This window comes from Dendropsophus ebraccatus, chromosome 5 (assembly GCF_027789765.1).
Source record: "Dendropsophus ebraccatus isolate aDenEbr1 chromosome 5, aDenEbr1.pat, whole genome shotgun sequence".
Lineage (NCBI taxonomy): Eukaryota > Metazoa > Chordata > Amphibia > Anura > Hylidae > Dendropsophus > Dendropsophus ebraccatus.
This window is the reverse complement of record NC_091458.1, coordinates 17,631,581-17,652,004: the sequence shown is the minus strand read 5'-3', so window position 1 is coordinate 17,652,004 and position 20,424 is coordinate 17,631,581. Positions and strand designations below refer to the sequence as shown.

Sequence of the window (20,424 nt, the reverse complement as noted above, 5' to 3'; positions counted from 1 at the left end):
TGTGGTTACTCTCCTGATTGTGACCTGCCACAGACATCCCAACCCAACAACACAGCCCCCATTGTCCCCCCCCTGTGTCTGCCTGCTACAATAACCCGCATGATGTCATGCAGCCACTACCCCTCTACCACCTACAGATGGCGCTCTAGAGACAAAACTTCTCAAGTTTCCTATTCTCTTACCAAATGAAAAAAAAAAAAAAAAAAGTTTCTGCAAAAATTCTCCTTCCTAAGTAACAACGTGTTGTAATTTTTTTTTGCCTTGTAACCAGTGCAGCCCCAGCTCAGGCTGACGTCACCAGGCTTTTCCCAAGCTCCAAGGATCCTTGCAATCTTCTTATTTCCCTGCAGCTAAGGAGGATTCCAGGACAAAGAGGGGGATGCAGAGTATTTTCAATGAAGTTTTTATCTAGGAATGTAGGGTGACCTTAGTGTGACCTTGCTGGGAGTCCCTGTGTGGCAGGAGAGCAGGGGTGGGGGGAATCCATTGGGGATCAGAGTTTGCAGGATTGATCAAGTCTGTTTAGTGCAGAAGGGAGGGGAAAGAGGCAAAGAAGGAGTCTGAGCTGCCGGAAATGTCTGAAAAGTAGAGTTTCCTCTGTGCAGCAGCAGCAGCCTCCTGTCCTCCCCATTGGGACAATGCAGCAGGGGGACACTGGCTGCACAGCTCCTCCAGCACCATTGCTGTGCATCTGACTCCTCTCTCCTGGGATCAAAACTTCCACCAAAACTTTTGCAAAGAAGAAGATTTCTTCCCTCTAAGGATCTAAAAAAAACAAAAAACTTTACAATGGGACTCCCCACTCTGGAGTTCAGTGATTCTTACCTGGATAGCCCAGACTTTAGGGAAAGGCTGAAGTGTCACGAAATCGAGCTGGAGAGGACCAATAAGTTTATTAAGGAACTGATTAAAGATGGGAACATGCTGGTGGGAGCCCTGAGAAGTAAGTACACGGCGCTGGCTGACATGTCGCTGCAAGACGGAGAAGGGAAAAAAGTTTTTATGGCTGGAATGTCTGGGTGACTTATACGTCTGTCTGTATACGTGTGCAGCTGCTGCAGAATCTCTTGGAAGCGAAAGACGTGAATGTGATAACGTCTGTGATTGTGAATATAATGTCCGCCAGGAATGATATAGGTGCGGGGTCATAGTTACTAATACCTGGATAGTTAGGTATTGTTCAGGGCTGCGCATGTGTGTTAAGGATGTACCTGGTGTCCGTCACTTTCATGCAGAACTTTGGTTAAGGGGCAAAGAGTACAACGTCAATGGCGTTCTCCTTTTACGAAAAATTACTGATGTCAGGGGTAAAGCTAGTGAAGCGAGAAATATATATATATAGAGAGAGAGAGAGAGAGAGAGTTAGTAATATAGCGATATATGGTTAATAATATGGCGATATATGGTTAATAATATGGTAATATACAGTTAATAATATGGTGATATATAGTTAATAATATAGTAATATATAGTTAATAATATGGTGATATGTGGTAATAATATGGTGATATATGGTTAATAATATGGTAATATATAGTTAATAATATGGTGATATATGCTTAGTAATATTGTTATATACGGTAAGTAATATGGTGATATATGGTTAAATATATGGTGATATACCATGAATAATAGCAAATAGCGGCAATTAATTTACGGTTATTGTGATTGTCGTGTCTGTGGTTGTAAATCATTCAGCTCTGAGCGATGGATATCTGTCCATTCAGTTAGATGGAAGTCCGCACACCATGTTGTGGGGATTGTGCTGCATGGCAGCTCAGGAAGGTAAATGGGGTCACACTGTAACCAGAAAGTGGCAGCGACCACGAGTCATCTCCGGTGACTGTCACACTGTGGTTGAGGCCAGTTTTGCGACATTGTTCTCTAGGTGCAACGTCTGTCATGGCCACAGTCACTCTGTAGCCTTATTGTGGCTTGTATTAAAGGAGTTGTCTAAAAATTCTAAGTTATCGTCTGTCCACAGGAAAGGAGATAACCAGCTGACTAGTGAGAATCCAACCACTGGGAACTGCACACAAGAATAGAGGATGATTGTTCCTTGAATAAATGAAGTGGTAGTGAGCATGCTCGGCCACTTCACCAGTCAGTCTATGGGACTTCCAAACATAAACACAGTTCATCAATGAAAAGAATTAGGGTGGGTTCATACTGAGGAATTCTCGCGGATAATGTCCGCGGAATTCCGCTGTCTGTCCGCGCGCACGGCCGCGCACCTTTCCGCCGGCTCCATAGACACCATTCTATGGGCCGACGTATTCCGCTATCCACCGAAAGAAGTGACGTCACTTCTTTCGGCAGATAGCGGAATACGCAGGCCCATAGAATGGTGTCTATGGAGCCGGCGGAAAGGCGCGTGGACAGACAGCGGAATTCCGCGGGCATTATCCGTGAGAATTCCTTAGTATGAACCCACCCTCACTATAGACAGTTAGTAGTGAGCATGCTCAGCCACCACTCCATTCACTCTCTATAGCAATTCTTTACTATGACAAGTGGTGAACTGGATTATGTTTGGAAGTCCCATAGACAGTGACAGGTGAAGCGGCCGAGCATGCCCACTACCGCCCCATTCATCTGAAGAACAATCGACTTCCATTCTCCTTATTGAAACTCCCTCACTGACCAGCTGGTTATCCGCATCCTGTGGATAGATGATAAGTTCTAATCTTTGAATTTCTATATGCTCCATGTATATGGCTGGGAAATGGAAGAATACTGTATATGGCTAAAAAGTGGGAACAAGGACCAGACGAACCTATTTGTGTGTTGTTGAATCAAGCATTTATGGCCGCCTCAAACTGGTTATTGGCAGAAAATAGATACAAAGCCTATCCTAGAGGAGCACATGTCCTACGGAGGCATGCCCACAAAGCCTCTGTGGTTCTTTTTCCATTATAACTTTCCCAAGAGTATGTTCACACAGCACTGTTTTCTTCACCTACAGTATATAATGGAGGTTCTCTCAGTGACAACTACAAATCACGCAGGATGACGGAGATCGACTGTTGTCACCCAATGAGCACACGGACTGTTACTAGGCAACAGCCTAGACATGATTTGGTAGATAAAATAAGTATGATGGCTTCAGGCACTGTTCACACTGACGTCATGGCTCAGTTTTTTTTTACCTGGAAAGTGATAAAACCCTGAACCTGACTCTGTCTGTTGTTTGGCTGTGTCGGCCATACTGGAAACATGGGAATATTTCATCCATAGAGATGACACGTATTCCACAATTATGTTAGGTTAAAAATCTATCACATGGACTACTATGGCCGACGTATCATGGCGGGGAATAGAATTGATGAGGAAAGTATGTTATTATATTGTTTTATTTCGCTAAAATCTGATTGGCCGATGCATCACATGTGCAATGTTGTGTTTACAAACTGCAAGTGTCGCACTGTTGCCCATAGCAACCAGGTTCCAGCTCTCCTTTATGAAAAGATTGGTTGCTGTTGGCAGCACAACTTTATTTATAAAAAAACTAATGAACACTTTGAGGGCTGATGTTTCAATCATGGAGAGTACGTCCAAGCTTTGGTGTCCGTGTCCAGCTGTGGCCGCTTAGGTGGGTAGTGGTCTCCCCTCCAGGATACGGAAGCTTTCTAATGTAATGGGATCCAGCTGTGTGAGGAGTCCAGGCCTGAGGGCACCGTCTCCCAGGATGGGGCTGACATTCCTGGCTATTCATTGGGAAACTTTATTTACCTTAGGCCTAAGTTACACACAGAGGTTTTACATGCTATAGAAAAGGGAAGAAATCCGGGGAACAGGGTGAAATGTAAAGAATGAGGGTTAATTCCTATATTAGATGTCACTATAATGTGCAGCGGTTGGTACAAAACCAGTAACAAACAATAAAAAGAAAATATATATATATATATACATATATAATGTAACTATTGCTATATATATTTCTGAGAGTAAAGGCCTTATGGGCATAGCCGTATTATGTCTCCATGTTGTCTGGAGCCGTGATAGGTCAGATTATCCGTTTACTGTGACATGTGTATTATCCCTGTACTGTGACATCACTGTGTATTATCCCTGTACTGTGACATCACTGTGTATTATCCCTGTACTGTGACATCACTGTGTGTATTATCCCTGTACTGTGACATCACTGTGTATTATCCCTGTACTGTGACATCACTGTGTATTATCCCTGTACTGTGACATCACTGTGTATTATCCCTGTACTGTGACATCAGTGTGTATTATCCCTGTGCTGTGACATCACTGTGTGTATTATCCCTGTACTGTGACATCACTGTGTATTATCCCTGTACTGTGACATCACTGTGTATTATCCCTGTACTGTGACATCACTGTGTGTATTATCCCTGTACTGTAACATCAGTGTGTATTATCCCTGTACTGTGACATCACTGTGTATTATCCCTGTACTGTGACATCACTGTGTATTATCCCTGTACTGTGACATCACTGTGTATTATCCCTGTACTGTGACATCACTGTGTGTATTATCCCTGTACTGTGACATCACTGTGTGTATTATCCCTGTACTGTGACATCACTGTGTGTATTATCCCTGTACTGTGACATCACTGTGTTTATTATCCCCCCTGTACTGTGACATCACTGTGTATTATCCCTGTACTGTGACATCACTGTGTGTATTATCCCTGTACTGTGACATCACTGTGTATTATCCCTGTACTGTGACATCACTGTGTGTATTATCTCTGTACTGTGACATCACTGTGTGTATTATCGCTGTACTGTGACATCACTGTGTGTATTATCGCTGTACTATGACATCTGTGTATTATCCCTGTACTGTGACATCACTGTGTGCATTATCCTTGTACTGTGACATCACTGTGTGTATTATCCCTGTACTGTGACATCACTGTGTGTATTATCCTTGTACTGTGACATCACTATGTATTATCCCTGTACTGTGACATCGCTGTGTGTATTATCCCTGTACTGTGACATCACTGTGTATTATCCCTGTACTGTGACATCACTGTGTGTATTATCCCTGTACTGTGACATCACTGTGTGTATTATCCTGTACTGTGACATCACTGTGTGTATTATCCCTGTACTGTGACATCACTGTGTGTATTATCCCTGTACTGTGACATCACTGTGTGTATTATCCCTGTACTGTGACATCGCTGTGTATTATCCCTGTACTGTGACATCACTGTATCCCTGTACTGTGACATCGCTGTGTGTATTATCCATCCTGTACTGTGACATCACTGTGTGTATTATCCATCCTGTACTGTGACATCACTGTGTATTATCCCTGTACTGTGACATCACTGTGTGTATTATCCCTGTACTGTGACATCACTGTGTATTATGCCTGTACTGTGACATCATTGTGTATTATCCCTGTACTGTGACATCACTGTGTATTATCCCTGTACTGTGACATCACTGTGTGTATTATCCCTGTACTGTGACATCACTGTGTGTATTATCCCTGTACTGTGACATCACTGTGTGTATTACCCCTGTACTGTGACATCACTGTGTGTATTATCCCTGTACTGTGACATCACTGTGTGTATTGTCCCTGTACTGTGACATCACTGTGTGTATTATCCCTGTGTGCATTATCCTGGTTATATGATGTCATTCTTGTGTTCATTACCAGTATATGAGATGCAGAGGTTAGTAAGTTAGTCTAATGTAATAGTATTAGACTCTGCTGTACATTCCTTACGTTATATATCCGCTGCTCGTCATCATACAGGACGCTGAATTCCTTCCTTATGTGGGAAATAGTAATAGGTGGAGGACGGGGGTCTGTAGCTTCTTTGGGGACGGCCGCTTGTGATTTATGTGGAGTGGGATTTGCCTTTGTGTTTTCCTCTGGGACAGGAAGTGAAGGGTTAATGGTTGCAGCACACCCACAGGTACCATACGCACCATATGTATGGTTCCCATTTACATTTTTTAGGTTTGTAGATTTCCTCTAATCACTGTTCCACTTTCATGGCCTTCTGCTTGTAATAATGAAATCCTTTTTCATTCTCCCTGATGTGTTGGTAGTTTTATGCTTTATGCTTATAGAATACCAATAACGTCTTCCTGTAGAGCCCTGTTTAGACAAGACAATTTTTAATGTTATGATCAACAGTTTAATTACTTTTCTATCTTATTCGGATTATTGGAATGGATTCATACTCGGCCATAGTGGAGCTTCACTTCCCTGCCTACAGGGGGCAGCACATCAACACGCTCTAATCTAAATGCCTTGTACTTTTAAAGGGTTACTCTGGAGAAAAGAATCTTTTCAAATCAACTGGTGTCAGATAGTTTTACCGATTTGTAAATTACTTCTAGCTTCAAATCTCTATTCTCCCAGTACTTATCAGCTGCTGTATGTCCTGCAGGAAGTGGTGTAGTCTTTCCAGTCTGACACAGAGCTCTCTGCTGCCACCTCTGTCCATGTCAGGAACTGTCCAGAGCAGGAGAGGTTTTCTATGGGGATTTGCTGCTGCTCTTGACAGTTCCTGACATGGACAGAGGTGGCAGCAGAGAGCACTGTGTCAGACGGGAAAGAATACACCAGTGTCTGCAGGACATACAGCAGCTCATAAGTACTTGAATACTGGAGATTTTTTAAATAGAAGTCATTTACAAATCTGTATAACTTTATGACATGACTTAATTTAAAAATATAGATCCCTCAGTCACCTTCCTCCTCCAGCAGCCTATATAGGAATAGATCCCTCAGTCACCTTCCTCCTCCAGCAGCCTATATAGGAATAGATCCCTCAGTCACCTTCCTCCTCCAGCAGCCTATATAGGAATAGATCCCTCAGTCACCTTCCTCCTCCAGCAGCCTATATAGGAATAGATCCCTCAGTCACCTTCCTCCTCCAGCAGCCTATATAGGAATAGATCCCTCAGTCAGCCTCCTTCCTCCTCCAGCAGCCTATATAGGAATAGATCCCTCAGTCACCTTCCTCTGCCAGCAGCCTATATAGGAATAGATCCCTCAGTCACCTTCCTCCTCCAGCAGCCTATATAGGAATAGATCCCTCAGTCACCTTCCTCTGCCAGCAGCCTATATAGGAATAGATCCCTCAGTCACCTTCCTCCTCCAGCAGCCTATATAGGAATAGATCCCTCAGTCACCTTCCTCCTCCAGCAGCCTATATAGGAATAGATCCCTCAGTCACCTTCCTCCTCCAGCAGCCTATATAGGAATAGATCCCTCAGTCACCTTCCTCCTCCAGCAGCCTATATAGGAATAGATCCCTCAGTCACTTTCCTCCTCCAGCAGCCTATATAGGAATAGATCCCTCAGTCACCTTCCTCCTCCAGCAGCCTAAATAGGAATAGATCCCTCAGTCAGTCACCTTCCTCCTCCAGCAGCCTATATAGGAATAGATCCCTCAGTCACCTTCCTCCTCCAGCAGCCTATATAGGAATAGATCCCTCAGTCACCTTCCTCCTCCAGCAGCCTATATAGGAATAGATCCCTCAGTCACCTTCCTCTGCCAGCAGCCTATATAGGAATAGATCCCTGAGTCACCTTCCTCCTCCAGCAGCCTATATAGGAATAGATCCCTCAGTCAGCCTCCTTCCTCCTCCAGCAGCCTATATAGGAATAGATCCCTCAGTCAGCCTCCTTCCTCCTCCAGCAGCCTATATAGGAATAGATCCCTCAGTCACCTTCCTCCTCCAGCAGCCTATATAGGAATAGATCCCTCAGTCAGCCTCCTTCCTCCTCCAGCAGCCTATATAGGAATAGATCCCTGAGTCACCTTCCTCTGCCAGCAGCCTATATAGGAATAGATCCCTCAGTCAGCCTCCTTCCTCCTCCAGCAGCCTATATAGGAATAGATCCCTCAGTCAGCCTCCTTCCTCCTCCAGCAGCCTATATAGGAATAGATCCCTCAGTCACCTTCCTCCTCCAGCAGCCTATATAGGAATAGATCCCTCAGTCAGCCTCCTTCCTCCTCCAGCAGCCTAAATAGGAATAGATCCCTCAGTCACCTTCCTCCTCCAGCAGCCTATATAGGAATAGATCCCTCAGTCACCTTCCTCCTCCAGCAGCCTATATAGGAATAGATCCCTCAGTCACCTTCCTCCTCCAGCAGCTTATATAGGAGTAGATCCCTCAGTCAGCCTCCTTCCTCCTCCAGCAGCCTATATAGGAATAGATCCCTCAGCCTCCTTCCTCCTCCAGCAGCCTATATAGGAATAGATCCCTCAGTCAGCCTCCTTCCTCCTCCAGCAGCCTATATAGGAATAGATCCCTCAGTCAGCCTCCTTCCTCCTCCAGAAGCCTATATAGGAATAGATCCCTCAGTCACCTTCCTCTGCCAGCAGCCTATATAGGAATAGATCCCTCAGTCACCTTCCTCCTCCAGCAGCCTATATAGGAATAGATCCCTCAGTCACCTTCCTCCTCCAGCAGCCTATATAGGAATAGATCCCTCAGTCACCTTCCTCCTCCAGCAGCCTATATAGGAATAGATCCCTCAGTCACCTTCCTCTGCCAGCAGCCTATATAGGAATAGATCCCCCAGTCAGCCTCCTTCCTCCTCCAGCAGCCTATATAGGAATAGATCCCTCCGTCACCTTCCTCCTCCAGCAGCCTATATAGGAATAGATCCCTCAGTCAGCCTCCTTCCTCCTCCAGCAGCCTATATAGGAATAGATCCCTCAGTCACCTTCCTCTGCCAGCAGCCTATATAGGAATAGATCCCTCAGTCACCTTCCTCTGCCAGCAGCCTATATAGGAATAGATCCCTCAGTCAGCCTCCTACCTCCTCTGGCAGCCTATATAGGAATAGATCCCTCAGTCAGCCTCCTTCCTCCTCCAGCAGCCTATATAGGAATAGATCCCTCAGTCAGCCTCCTTCCTCCTTCAGCAGCCTATATAGGAATAGATCCCTCAGTCACCTTCCTCCTCCAGCAGCCTATATAAGAATAGATCCCTCAGTCACCTTCCTCCTCCAGCAGCCTATATAGGAATAGATCCCTCAGTCACCTTCCTCTGCCAGCAGCCTATATAGGAATAGATCCCTCAGTCACCTTCCTCCTCCAGCAGCCTATATAGGAATAGATCCCTCAGTCACCTTCCTCCTCCAGCAGCCTATATAGGAATAGATCCCTCAGTCAGCCTCCTTCCTCCTCCAGCAGCCTATATAGGAATAGATCCCTCAGTCACCTTCCTCTGCCAGCAGCCTATATAGGAATAGATCCCCCAGTCAGCCTCCTTCCTCCTCCAGCAGCCTATATAGGAATAGATCCCTCAGTCACCTTCCTCCTCCAGCAGCCTATATAGGAATAGATCCCTCAGTCACCTTCCTCCTCCAGCAGCCTATATAGGAATAGATCCCTCAGTCACCTTCCTCCTCTGGCAGCCTATATAGGAATAGATCCCTCAGTCAGCCTCCTTCCTCCTCCAGCAGCCTATATAAGAATAGATCCCTCAGTCACCTTCCTCCTCCAGCAGCCTATATAGGAATAGATCCCTCAGCCTCCTTCCTCCTCCAGCAGCCTATATAGGAATAGATCCCTCAGTCACCTTCCTCCTCCAGCAGCCTATATAGGAATAGATCCCTCAGTCAGCCTCCTACCTCCTCTGGCAGCCTATATAGGAATAGATCCCTCAGTCACCTTCCTCTGCCAGCAGCCTATATAGGAATAGATCCCTCAGTCACCTTCCTCTGCCAGCAGCCTATATAGGAATAGATCCCTCAGTCAGCCTCCTTCCTCCTCCAGCAGCCTATATAGGAATAGATCCCTCAGTCAGCCTCCTTCCTACTCCAGCAGCCTATATAGGAATAGATCCCTCAGTCAGCCTCCTACCTCCTCTGGCAGTGATACATTTATGTTTTCCTGATACCCAGCTATCCATTGTACCATGTTCTCTCCTTCTCCATGTCTTTACTATTAGTCAGCTCTGGGGAGTTTATTTTCTTTTAATCTCATTTTCTTCTCCTGTCTCCCTGATGAATCCCGGATTATAAAGGGGTTATACAGATTTAATCCCCATTTATGTTTCTTGGTAAAAGTATATTAAAATAAATATTAGTAGCGGTGGGATTGTTTTTCTTGGCTGCACAGAGTCCATTGTAGCTCAGATGACGGAGGGATCGGGTTGTAGTCACGTTTCATAACAATGATCTTTCTTGCACACTTGATGACATCACTGAGGTTGTGTCTGTGGATTGTGGAGGCTCGTGTACTCACATGCAGCTTCTGTAACATGGAGCTGCTCAGCCTCCACATGCTGCCGTACAGGCTTCATCTAACTTTATATGTGTGACTATATTACAGCGCAATACATAATGCATAGTACATAATATACATATACTGTCAGTTTCCAAATCACACAGCAGTACTTACATAACTTCTGCGCTGCTGTGTGATCTGGCATCCTGTCCCCTGGCTGCATCTTTAGGCCGCCTCCTCCTTCACAATGATTGATAGCCAAAGGAGGTGGGGCCGGTACCCAGAGAGCAAGACGGGAGAACTGAAGAGCGGGATGCCGGATCACACAGCAGCACATTAGGTAAGTATGCACTGCTTGCGTGATTTGGAAACTGACGACACAAATATAGGCTATGTTCACACTTGGCATAGCAACGGACGCTGTTAAACTGGTGGGCTGCATTCAGGACTTTCCTGCAGCCAATACCTCCGTATCGGCTGCAGGAACTGTCTTTTTTTTAGTATTGATTTGCGGGCACCATCGGGTGTGCCCCCGAATCAATTAACCATTCACTTTAATATAATGTACAGCGGCCACGCATATTATTTCCTATTCATATTATTCATTATTCACTGTTCACTAAATAGCGTCCTGAATTAATAGGCAGGTACGTTATTTTAATGCCCCTTCCAAAGAACGGGCATTAACATAACAGTGTCAACACAGCGGGCAGCATTGTATTGACTTCAGTGCAGTGCCGTCCTTGCAGTTAAGAACAGACACTAATTTAAAAAAAACTGAAGTGTGAACATATCTATGATGTCAGTTTCCATGGGCACACAAACAATACAAGGATTGTTTGTGCGGCCCGGCCACTTTATTATTGTGCAATGTAAAGGCACTACAAACATGCAGCGATCTCACGGATCAGTGCTCATCTGCATCCTTGTACACGGCCCCATGTCGGGCAGTGTACAACGACCCCAAGGAAAAAAAACTTTTTGATGTCCCAGAGGGAAGTGCCCAGGAGGCAGAAGACCACTAGAACTGTTAATAGGGTTGTTCAGGTAGCGGGAGTTTTTAGTTATATGCCTGGGGATAAGGGGGGGGGGGGTGAAAACAATAACCTACACTCACCTCCCTGGCTCCCGGGCCGATATCGCCGCTCTGTCCCAGCATATGTCTTTTCTTTATAGTCCCCATTCCTACTGAATCCACTTCTGACTATGGCTCGAGAAACTGATTAAAAGATTTCGTAGAAGTGGGCTAAGAAGAAGGTGGCCGGAGGTTTTTTAGTTATTTTTGTAGTAGGTTGTATAGGGTCGCTGTCATACCGAATGGACGTCTGACTCCATCTTGAAGCCACAACCTTGAGATGTTTACGTCTTGCATGTGCCGCTCAGGCCTGCAGGAATGTATATACATGAGTCACAAGATAAAGGGAAGGGAAAAATGCGGTCAAGGTAATTGTTGGGTGCCTCCTCCCGGCTTTGGGATCAGATTTCTATGGTTTGCCCTGTGGGTTAGTGGAGAGAATGAAGCTCAGGAGCCTCATACTACACATTGCCTCTCCTTATCTCCCAGGACACGTGATCGTGATCAAACATAGAAGTAACAAGAAGTAATCGAGTGTTTACACACTCAGCACACTTATATAGATCGGACACACACTTACCTGTGCACATGTGCTACTCATATCTACACTCGTAGTAATATATACACTTACTATGGCACACCTACATGTTGATATCTCTTCACATATCTCCAGAATGGGGGGTCCTCGGGCCTTCTATTATCCCTGCATCCAGTTAGAAGTTGCATGGCTCTCCATTGTTTTACGCTATGTGGCTACCAAGGCAGAAGCGGAAAAACAATTGGGGGACCCCCTTCTAGAGGTGGGTGCAGGTCCCAGAGATCGGACCCCCACCTATTAGACATATCCTGTGGATATACCATGAACGTCTACGAGTAAGCTACGGCTCAGCATGGTGGCTCCATGGTTAGCACTTATACTGGGCTCCATTGTTTTACTCTTTTTATGCGTTTCCTACGTTTATTTAGTTTTCCGCTCTCACACTTGGGAAACGCATCACTGACTTATTTCAGCTTCCTATGATGTTTCTGTAGGTATATACAGTATATAGCCTCATATTGGGAGAGTCCAGTAACATCAATGGCCGGAACTTTTACCCTGTAAAAATGAGTTTCTACCATTAAGTAATAGGTGACGTAACGAAGAAGACGACTTCTTACCTATAAAACCTGTTGGGTTCAGCTCCACTTACCATGGGCTGACTCATATACTTTATGACAGTCATTTGTTTTATTTTCCCACACTATTGGAGGGTATTTGGACGTGCTATGTTTTCACTGCGCAGTTTACTAGTGAGAAGGACGACCAGATGTCACCGGTTTATCGTGGATGCTAAAGTTCACGTCTGGTTCCCATTAGTTGTCATTTATTTTTACTGGGCCGGCATTCCTTATTGAGGAGTCTGCGAGACGGAGGCTTTATAGGACCTACAGAGTCTATAGTACTGTATAACATCACCCTTCTACTTATTAGAGGGGTCATCCCGTGAAGATAACCCCAAACCATAAGGCCTATTAGGTTATCATGTAGAGCTTTAAACTCAATTTCCGCAATGTAATTCTACTTCTGGTTACCTACAGCCACCACTAGAGGGAGCTAAGGAGTTTACTGCATACTGTTTGTTCTGTTTATTACCATGTTTCTCCAAAATAAGCCCTAGCTTGATTTTGTAGGATTTTTGAAATTTAAGCCCTACTCCAAAAATAAGCCCTAGTTATTAGTTAGTTAGTCGCTAGGTTATGTCATGGAGATGTAGAATAGGCATACTGTCCTGGATAAGTGTCCCGCTACCTCCTGCCACAAGAGGGCAAGATCCGCTCACCCGCTTCTGAGTCTTCCTCAAGAGCTCCGCCTCCTGTCCCCAGAGTCCACAGATTTGGGCTGAATCTGCAAATAGATTTTCTCATCTCTAACTAGTATACTGTATACTGTAGGTATAGAATGATGTATCACTACCATTATTCTGTGCAGCTGATCCAGAGAAATCCTCCTGAATAACATGGACACTAAGTAGTCCTCTCCATTATGTGCATGAGCTCAGTAGTCCTGGATATTCATGAAAAGCAGAAAACACCGCCCACCAGCTCCTGATTGGCAGTTATCTATCCATACTATGTATAGGCAGTCAACTGTCAATCAGCAGCTGGAGGGTGGAGGGGAGGGGTGTGGCAAGAATCCTATTCTCCTGCATATTAGGAGAACAGCTGAACAAATGTAAGTAATACACCGATCTGTTCAGCATTTCTTTCACTAGTTTATGCTGCCCTCATTTAAAGCAACAGAAACCTAGTGACCGATTCCCTTTTCAGATCTGGCTTTGGGTTCCGCTGGAGAGGTTATGTAATCTTCGTTGTCGTGGGTCACAGGTTGAAGGTGATGGCAGGCAGAGTTTGGTTGTTACAGGCAGGGCCGGATTAAGGTTGGTGGAGGCCCAGGGCGACAACCCCCCCAATAAATGAATTAACTATGCCACGATCTATACAGATGGCAGCTTACTGTAGGCGACTTAGCACAGGCCCTCCTCGCTCCTGGCTGTATTGCTTAGCATCCTCCTCTGTTGCGCACGTGATGGTCACTAGAGGCTGCAGTGCAGAGGAAGATGCCAGATCCTAGAGACAGTAGCGGAGAGGGCTAAGTATCAGAGTTTACTCCCACATTGTGTTTGTGTTAATAACGCAATGTGAGAACACAGCACTTTCTGTGCGCTGTTGCCCACCGATCTACTAGGGTTCCTGCTGGTGGGGGCCCCTAAGTGGTGGAGGCCCCGGGGCATATGCCCCTGGTGCCCTCCCTTTAATCCGGCCCTGGTTACAGGTAACAAGCTGTAGGTGATGGCAGGCAGAGAGCAGAGATTGGTCGTCGTGGGTCACAGGTGGTAGGTGATGGCAGAGTTTGGTTGTTACAGGTATCAAGCTATAGGTCAGGGCAGGTAGAGTTTGGTTGTTACAGGTATCAAGCTATAGGTCAGGGCAGGTAGAGTTTGGTTGTTACAGGTATCAAGCTATAGGTCAGGGCAGGCAGAGTCTGGTTGTTACAGGTATCAAGCTATAGGTCAGGACAGGCAGAGTTTGGCTGTTACATGTATCAAGCTGTAGGTCAGGACAGGCAGAGTTTGGTTGTTACAGGTAACAAGATATAGGTCAGGACAGGCAGAGTTTGGTTGTTACAGGTATCAAGCTATAGGTCAGGACAGGCAGAGGTTGGTTGTTACATGTATCAAGCTGTAGGTCAGGACAGGCAGAGTTTGGTTGTTATAGGTAGCAAGCTATAGATCAGGACAGGCAGAGTTTGGTTGTTACAGGTAACAAGCTGTAGGTCAGGACAGGCAGAGTTTGGTTGTTACAGGTATCAAGCTATAGGTCAGGGCAGGCAGAGTCTGGTTGTTACAGGTATCAAGCTATAGGTCAGGACAGGCAGAGTTTGGTTGTTACAGGTAACAAACTATAGGTCAGGACAGGCAGAGTTTGGTTGTTACAGGTAACAAGCTATCGGTCAGGACAGGCAGAGTTTGGTTGTTACAGGTAACAAGCTATAGGTCAGGGCAGGCAGAGTTTGGTTGTTACAGGTAACAAGCTATAGGTCAGGGCAGGCAGAGTTTGGTTGTTACAGGTAACAAGCTATAGGTCAGGGCAGGCAGAGTTTGGTTGTTACATGTATCAAGCTGTAGGTCAGGACAGGCAGAGTTTGGTTTTTACAGGTGACAAGCTATAGGTCAGGGCAGGCAGAGTTTGGTTGTTACATGTATCAAGCTGTAGGTCAGGACAGGCAGAGTTTGGTTGTTACAGGTGACAAGCTATAGGTCAGGGCAGGCAGAGTTTGGTTGTTACAGGTAACAAACTATAGGTCAGGACAGGCAGAGTCTGGTCAACATTTATAACAGTCTGTAGGTGAAAGCAGGCAGGGTTCTGTCACAGCACATAGGTTGTAGGTCAGGGTATGCAGCAGATGAAGAGGATGGTCAGGAGAAACCAGATCAGAACCTTGGAAGCAAAAATGAAGTCACACATTGATGTATGGTCATCTTAAGACAAAAGCGCCACTGTGCAGGGAAAAGTTGGAGAAAAAAGGTCAATGAATTATCAGACTCTACAGGAGTCGCAGAGATGGAGCCCAGACAAATCAGAATGTTATACCTGATTGTCATAAAATTCTAAAATCATAATACCCCTTTAAGGGGAAACCAATCAGGGAACATTTAGGCTGATTGGGCTCCCAAAACGGCTGCACAAACCTCACAGCCGGGTCTCCTATGGTGTCAGGAGCTCCTGGGTGAACCCCTGTCTGTTCTGGAGAGACACTGTGCACGCTGGGTAGTTGGACTGCCAAGAAAACCATACGACAAACAGCAAGGATTAAAAGGGGTTAGAAGAAACACAACTACTTTCTTGCAAAAACAGCATCAGCCCCGTCTTCAGGTTGTGTGTGGTATTGCAATTCAGCTTCATTCATTTCAATAGATCTGAGCTGCAATACCACATCCAAACTGAGTACAAGAGTGGTGCTGTTTCTGGAAGAAAGTGGCAATGTTTTTGTAGCATTTCTCCATACTGATCTGAAATTGGGCAGGAGCTCACCTTTAATTATTCAGTCTCTAAATTTAATGACCTAAAATGGGGGCGCTATTCCATTGAGGTCTACACCAAGTATTTGCTACTAAAATGTTTAACAAAATGGTAAATTGAAGCTTAGAAGTACTAAGGTGATTTTTATTTTTATTTTAGATCAACTGGTTTTAAAAAGTTATACAGATTTGTAATTCACTACTGTTTAAAAATCTCAAGTCTTTCAGTACTTATCAGCTGCTGTATGTCCTGCAGGAAGTGGTGTATTCTTTCCAGTCTCACACAGTGCTCTCTGCTGCCACCTCTGTCCATGTCAGGAACTGTCCAGAGCAAGGAGAGGTTTTCTATAGGGATTTGCTGCTGCTCTGGACAGCTCCTGACATGGACAGAGGTGGCAGCAGAGAGCACTGTGTCAGACTGGAAAGAATACACCACTTCCTGCAGGACATACAGCAGCTGATAAGTACTGGAGTTTTCAAAATAGAAGTAAATTACAAATCTACATACATTTCTGACACCAGTTGATTTTAATAATAAAAATATATATACTTTATATAGTATATAGCATTATTTCTCTAAGAGGTTGTACACGACATTATAAAAGTCTGGGGGAATCCGATTAAATCTTGCCCTCGAAGGGTTCGGCATGGGCCGAACGTATTAGAAAATGAATTGTAGACACTGCAGTCAGTAGCCTGTGGTCGGGCGCGAGACGCGGAGGAGTCGTGTAATGTACAAAATAACAAATACGTATTGTGGAAAACCCAGGGATTGTCAGTCACACCCAATTATAGCAGAGAGTTCCAGCAAGTTCTGCTGTAAAACGCTTGATACTGTTTTGATTTCTGTTGCTCCTCAGGGAAGATTAGCGAAATTGTGTTCATGCCTCAAAAATCATGAAAGAAATTGAAGAGTCGGCCATGCATGTCTGCCGTAGGCTTGTTAAAACTCTTCCTTGTTCTAGCAGGAGAGTTGGCTGAGATTTAACATTCAGCGGGGTGAGCCGAACCCAGCATCAACCTAAAGAGTCGGGCTATTAACCTGATCTATGTCTTGTCAGATGGTCGTAATGTCTTCCTCAGGTCGGGAGGCCACAGGAAATTAGGTAACGGGCAACTTACGGTAAATCAACCCTGGTGGGTCAATGGTGAGATACTCGGGTGGTTGCTCCTAGCGGCTGGAAAACTGCAGACATGTTGAGAGGTAATGTCGGACGTGCGCTCAACGCGTGTTGGCCTTATTTTTCTAAAGAAAAAAATAGGTTTTGTGATTTTTTTGAGCGTAAAAGGGGAGCTCCGGAGATTTAAAAAATTTTTTTTTAAGATCAACTGGTGTCAGAAAGTTATACAGATTTGTAATTGGCTTCTATTTAAAAATCCTAAACCTTCCAGTACTTATCAGCTGCTGTATGCCCTGCAGGAAGTGGTGTATTCTTTCCAGTCTGACACAGTGTTCTATGCTGCCACCTCTTGCAGAAACAACTATGTCTCCGTTCTTGGGAATGGTGGGGGTCCCTGGCAAACAGCAATGAATAGGGGATAACAAGCTGAGATGAGAATACCCCTTTAAAGGGTAGAAAAACTTCTGTTTTCTTGCACTCTTGTCCTCAGTGTTGTGCGGCATTGCAGCTTTCTTCCATTGAAGTGAATTAAGTGAAGCTGTAATATCATATATAGCCTGAATACAAGAGTGGCGCTGTTTATGGAAGAAAGCAGTCATGTTTTTCTAATCCTTTAAAACACCATTAAAATACGGTAGTTTTTCGGGACCTATTTCGAGCTGTTTCTTCTTCTCTAGCCCCTCGAAAGGGTAACTTTTTGTTGGGACTTGTTTTGGGCCCTTTACAGGTGGAATACATATGAGGAATAGATTTCTGTCAGCATCTTATGTGTTTGGCCAAGTTTTAGGCTAGAATCTACCCGATTCCCACTTGTCTCTAGAAAGTCCTTTATAAAGGGGGATCCCATATAAAGACCCCTCCCCTATGACATCAAAGGACCTTATAAGATATGAACACGGGGTTGTCCCCCATTAAAAAAAAATTGACTACTACTACCATAAAAGTTCCACCAGAAAACCAAACTTTTTGTAAACTTTCCCTGGTGTTATTGTCTCCCGAGAACGTTTCTCTTCTTGTATAGTCAGGGCTGGAGTTAGAGTGACTTTGTCTGGTGTATGACCTTCAGACTTCTGCTGGTTCACAAGCTTTAGACTCAATAATTTACCAATGTGCTTAGTTAATCACCATGAAAGAATCCTATTAAGGCATCCTTTCCACCCGAATCATTTTATTACTGTGTTGAATGTAAAGGCAAAGACGTGTTCCCGCTCCAGACTCGCTCTCGTATTAAGCGCACTTCTCAAGCCAGGATAAAATCTCGTCAATATCAGACATTACATGACATTACGCATAGTCTGAACTATGGAAATTACATGATTTTTAATAATTTTTTGCTTATAGCAGTAGACCCACTCATTGGTGATACAAGACCTGACTGTTCGACCCCATGCACACTGATGTATTACAACCCTGTTTAGCTCATAACAATGTAAAAATACTGCGCAGACACCATCACGTTTCTTAACGTCAGTGACCTAGCCAGACCTTTGACCGGGAAGGGACACCCAAGCCAAGGGTGGTCTCCAGTCAAGGAACCCTCCTTCCAACAAGCCATGGTCAAGGATGACATGACTTGGGAAATACCCAAGCAAGATATCCATCCACAGACAGCTGTTTCGGGGTATTTGCCCCTCATCAGTGTGGAGCAGGATTCTGGCTAGTTAGTGCGTTCAAAATAATGATGGTTGACCTCACAAAGATGAACCAAAACAACGCAGAGACATTGTCCCAATGTTCCTAGATTCACTGATGTTAAGAAACATATGATGGTGACTCCGCAGTGTTTTGGTCGACCATTATTCTCTTTATTACATAAGCTTGACATAGAAACTGTGGAAGTGTACCAGACCTTTATTGTATGTATATGCACGGCTATTCTCCATGAGAAGCATTGCACAAATAGAGAAATTCGGTTCCTCCAACTCAAAATCCAACGCATTTCAAACAGTTCTTAGTCATAGCAAGATCACTCACCCGTTCGAAATGCGTTGGCTTAGTATTGTATTTTCCTTTTCTTTCCTTTTTTTTACCTTATGCATCAGTGTTTTTATAGTGTTTGCATGATAAAGTTTATGTAGCGCAACCTCCGTGCCCCGTGAACGTGACCGGATCCCCTATATATGGATGAAGTTGACTTTAGGTAGAATTAGATGAAGACTGTGGTGGACACAATAACCCTTTACTGTTCTTTGTATATAGAAAGGGTTCACTGCTTGGGAGGTCCATGGTGGATACATGTCCCTTACGATTGATGTCTATAAAAACTCTTTCACATGGGCTAATGGCTGCAGAGTAATGAACACTAGTCAATGAGATTGGCGCTTGTGTTTACGCCTCCACATGGTTCAATCATTTGCAGGCCGGGTCTCGCCAATGACCGCCGGATTGCTTGTGAGACCATTTACTTTCTCCACTGTTGCACACACATCACCTGTTTTCACAAGGAATGTGCAGCCATTAACCATGATTTATTATCAGATTCAATGACTCACGTCTCGCAGAACCAGGAGAGAATGCATTTGGCACACACTTCTTCTGGCTCTTTCTATAGATCAAGACTTTTGTCTCTATGGCATGTCAAAGGTTTTTCAACGGGACAGTGCCCATTTCAGCCTGATTTACCATGGCCGTAGCATGGCTTTAGTGTAGTATTTGTATTACATCCTCAGTTCTTATAAACCAGACTTGATATAGAACCCTAAGCCTTCAGTCCGAGGTGCTACCAACCCTTCCCTAAGTTCAAACAAACTTAGATTGCCATAGAACCCTATAGTGATCAAACTCCGTTTGAGTAAAAACCTAAGCAGATGTCTTGGGACTCAAACATTTCCTAGGGTACTACAGAACCAAACCTAGAGGACCATAGCACCATATAGTGATCCACAGAGGCAAACCTAGATGGACAAAGAACTGTAGAGTGATCTACTGAAATGAACCTCGAAACCAAGTTGGCCATAGGGATTTACTGAGATGAACCTAGATGGTCATAGAACCCTATATTAATCTCTTGAGACAAACCTAGATGGCTATAGAACCCTAGAATGATCTGCGGAAACGAACCTGGATACCTAGAATGCCAAAGAACCCTATAGTGATCTACTGAGACAAACCTAGATGGCCATAGAACCCTATAATGATCTACTTAGAGGAACCTAGATGGCCATAGAACCCTTTAGTAATCTCCTGAGACAAACCTAGATGGCCATACAACCCTATAGTGATCTACAGAAACGAACCTAGATACCTAGATGGCCAAAGAACCCTATAGTGATCTACTAAGATGAACCTAGATAGCCATAGAACCCTATAATGATCTATTGAGAGGAACCTAGATGGCCATAGAACCCTAGAGTGATCTACTGAGAGGAACCTAGATGGCCATAGAACCCTAGAGTGATCTACGGAAACAAACCTAGTTACCTAGATGGCCAAAGAACCCTATAATGATCTACAGAAATAAACCTAG

General features: G+C 44.5%; 1 protein-coding gene across 2 annotated transcripts in view; it reads left to right on the top strand.

Annotated features, from left to right (window-relative positions):
• Positions 1-282: 282 nt before the first annotated feature.
• ARHGAP42 (Rho GTPase activating protein 42) overlaps positions 283-20,424 on the top strand; it is a 213,143-nt gene continuing 193,001 nt past the window's right edge. The window contains exon 1 of one of the 2 annotated variants that reach the window (XM_069969607.1): positions 283-943. In XM_069969607.1, the coding sequence (XP_069825708.1) occupies positions 790-943 (154 nt within the window). In that variant the 5' untranslated portion in view covers positions 283-789. Of the gene's footprint in view, positions 944-3,459; positions 3,593-20,424 lie in introns of those variants that run through there. The other variant, XM_069969608.1, reaches the window with a different exon arrangement.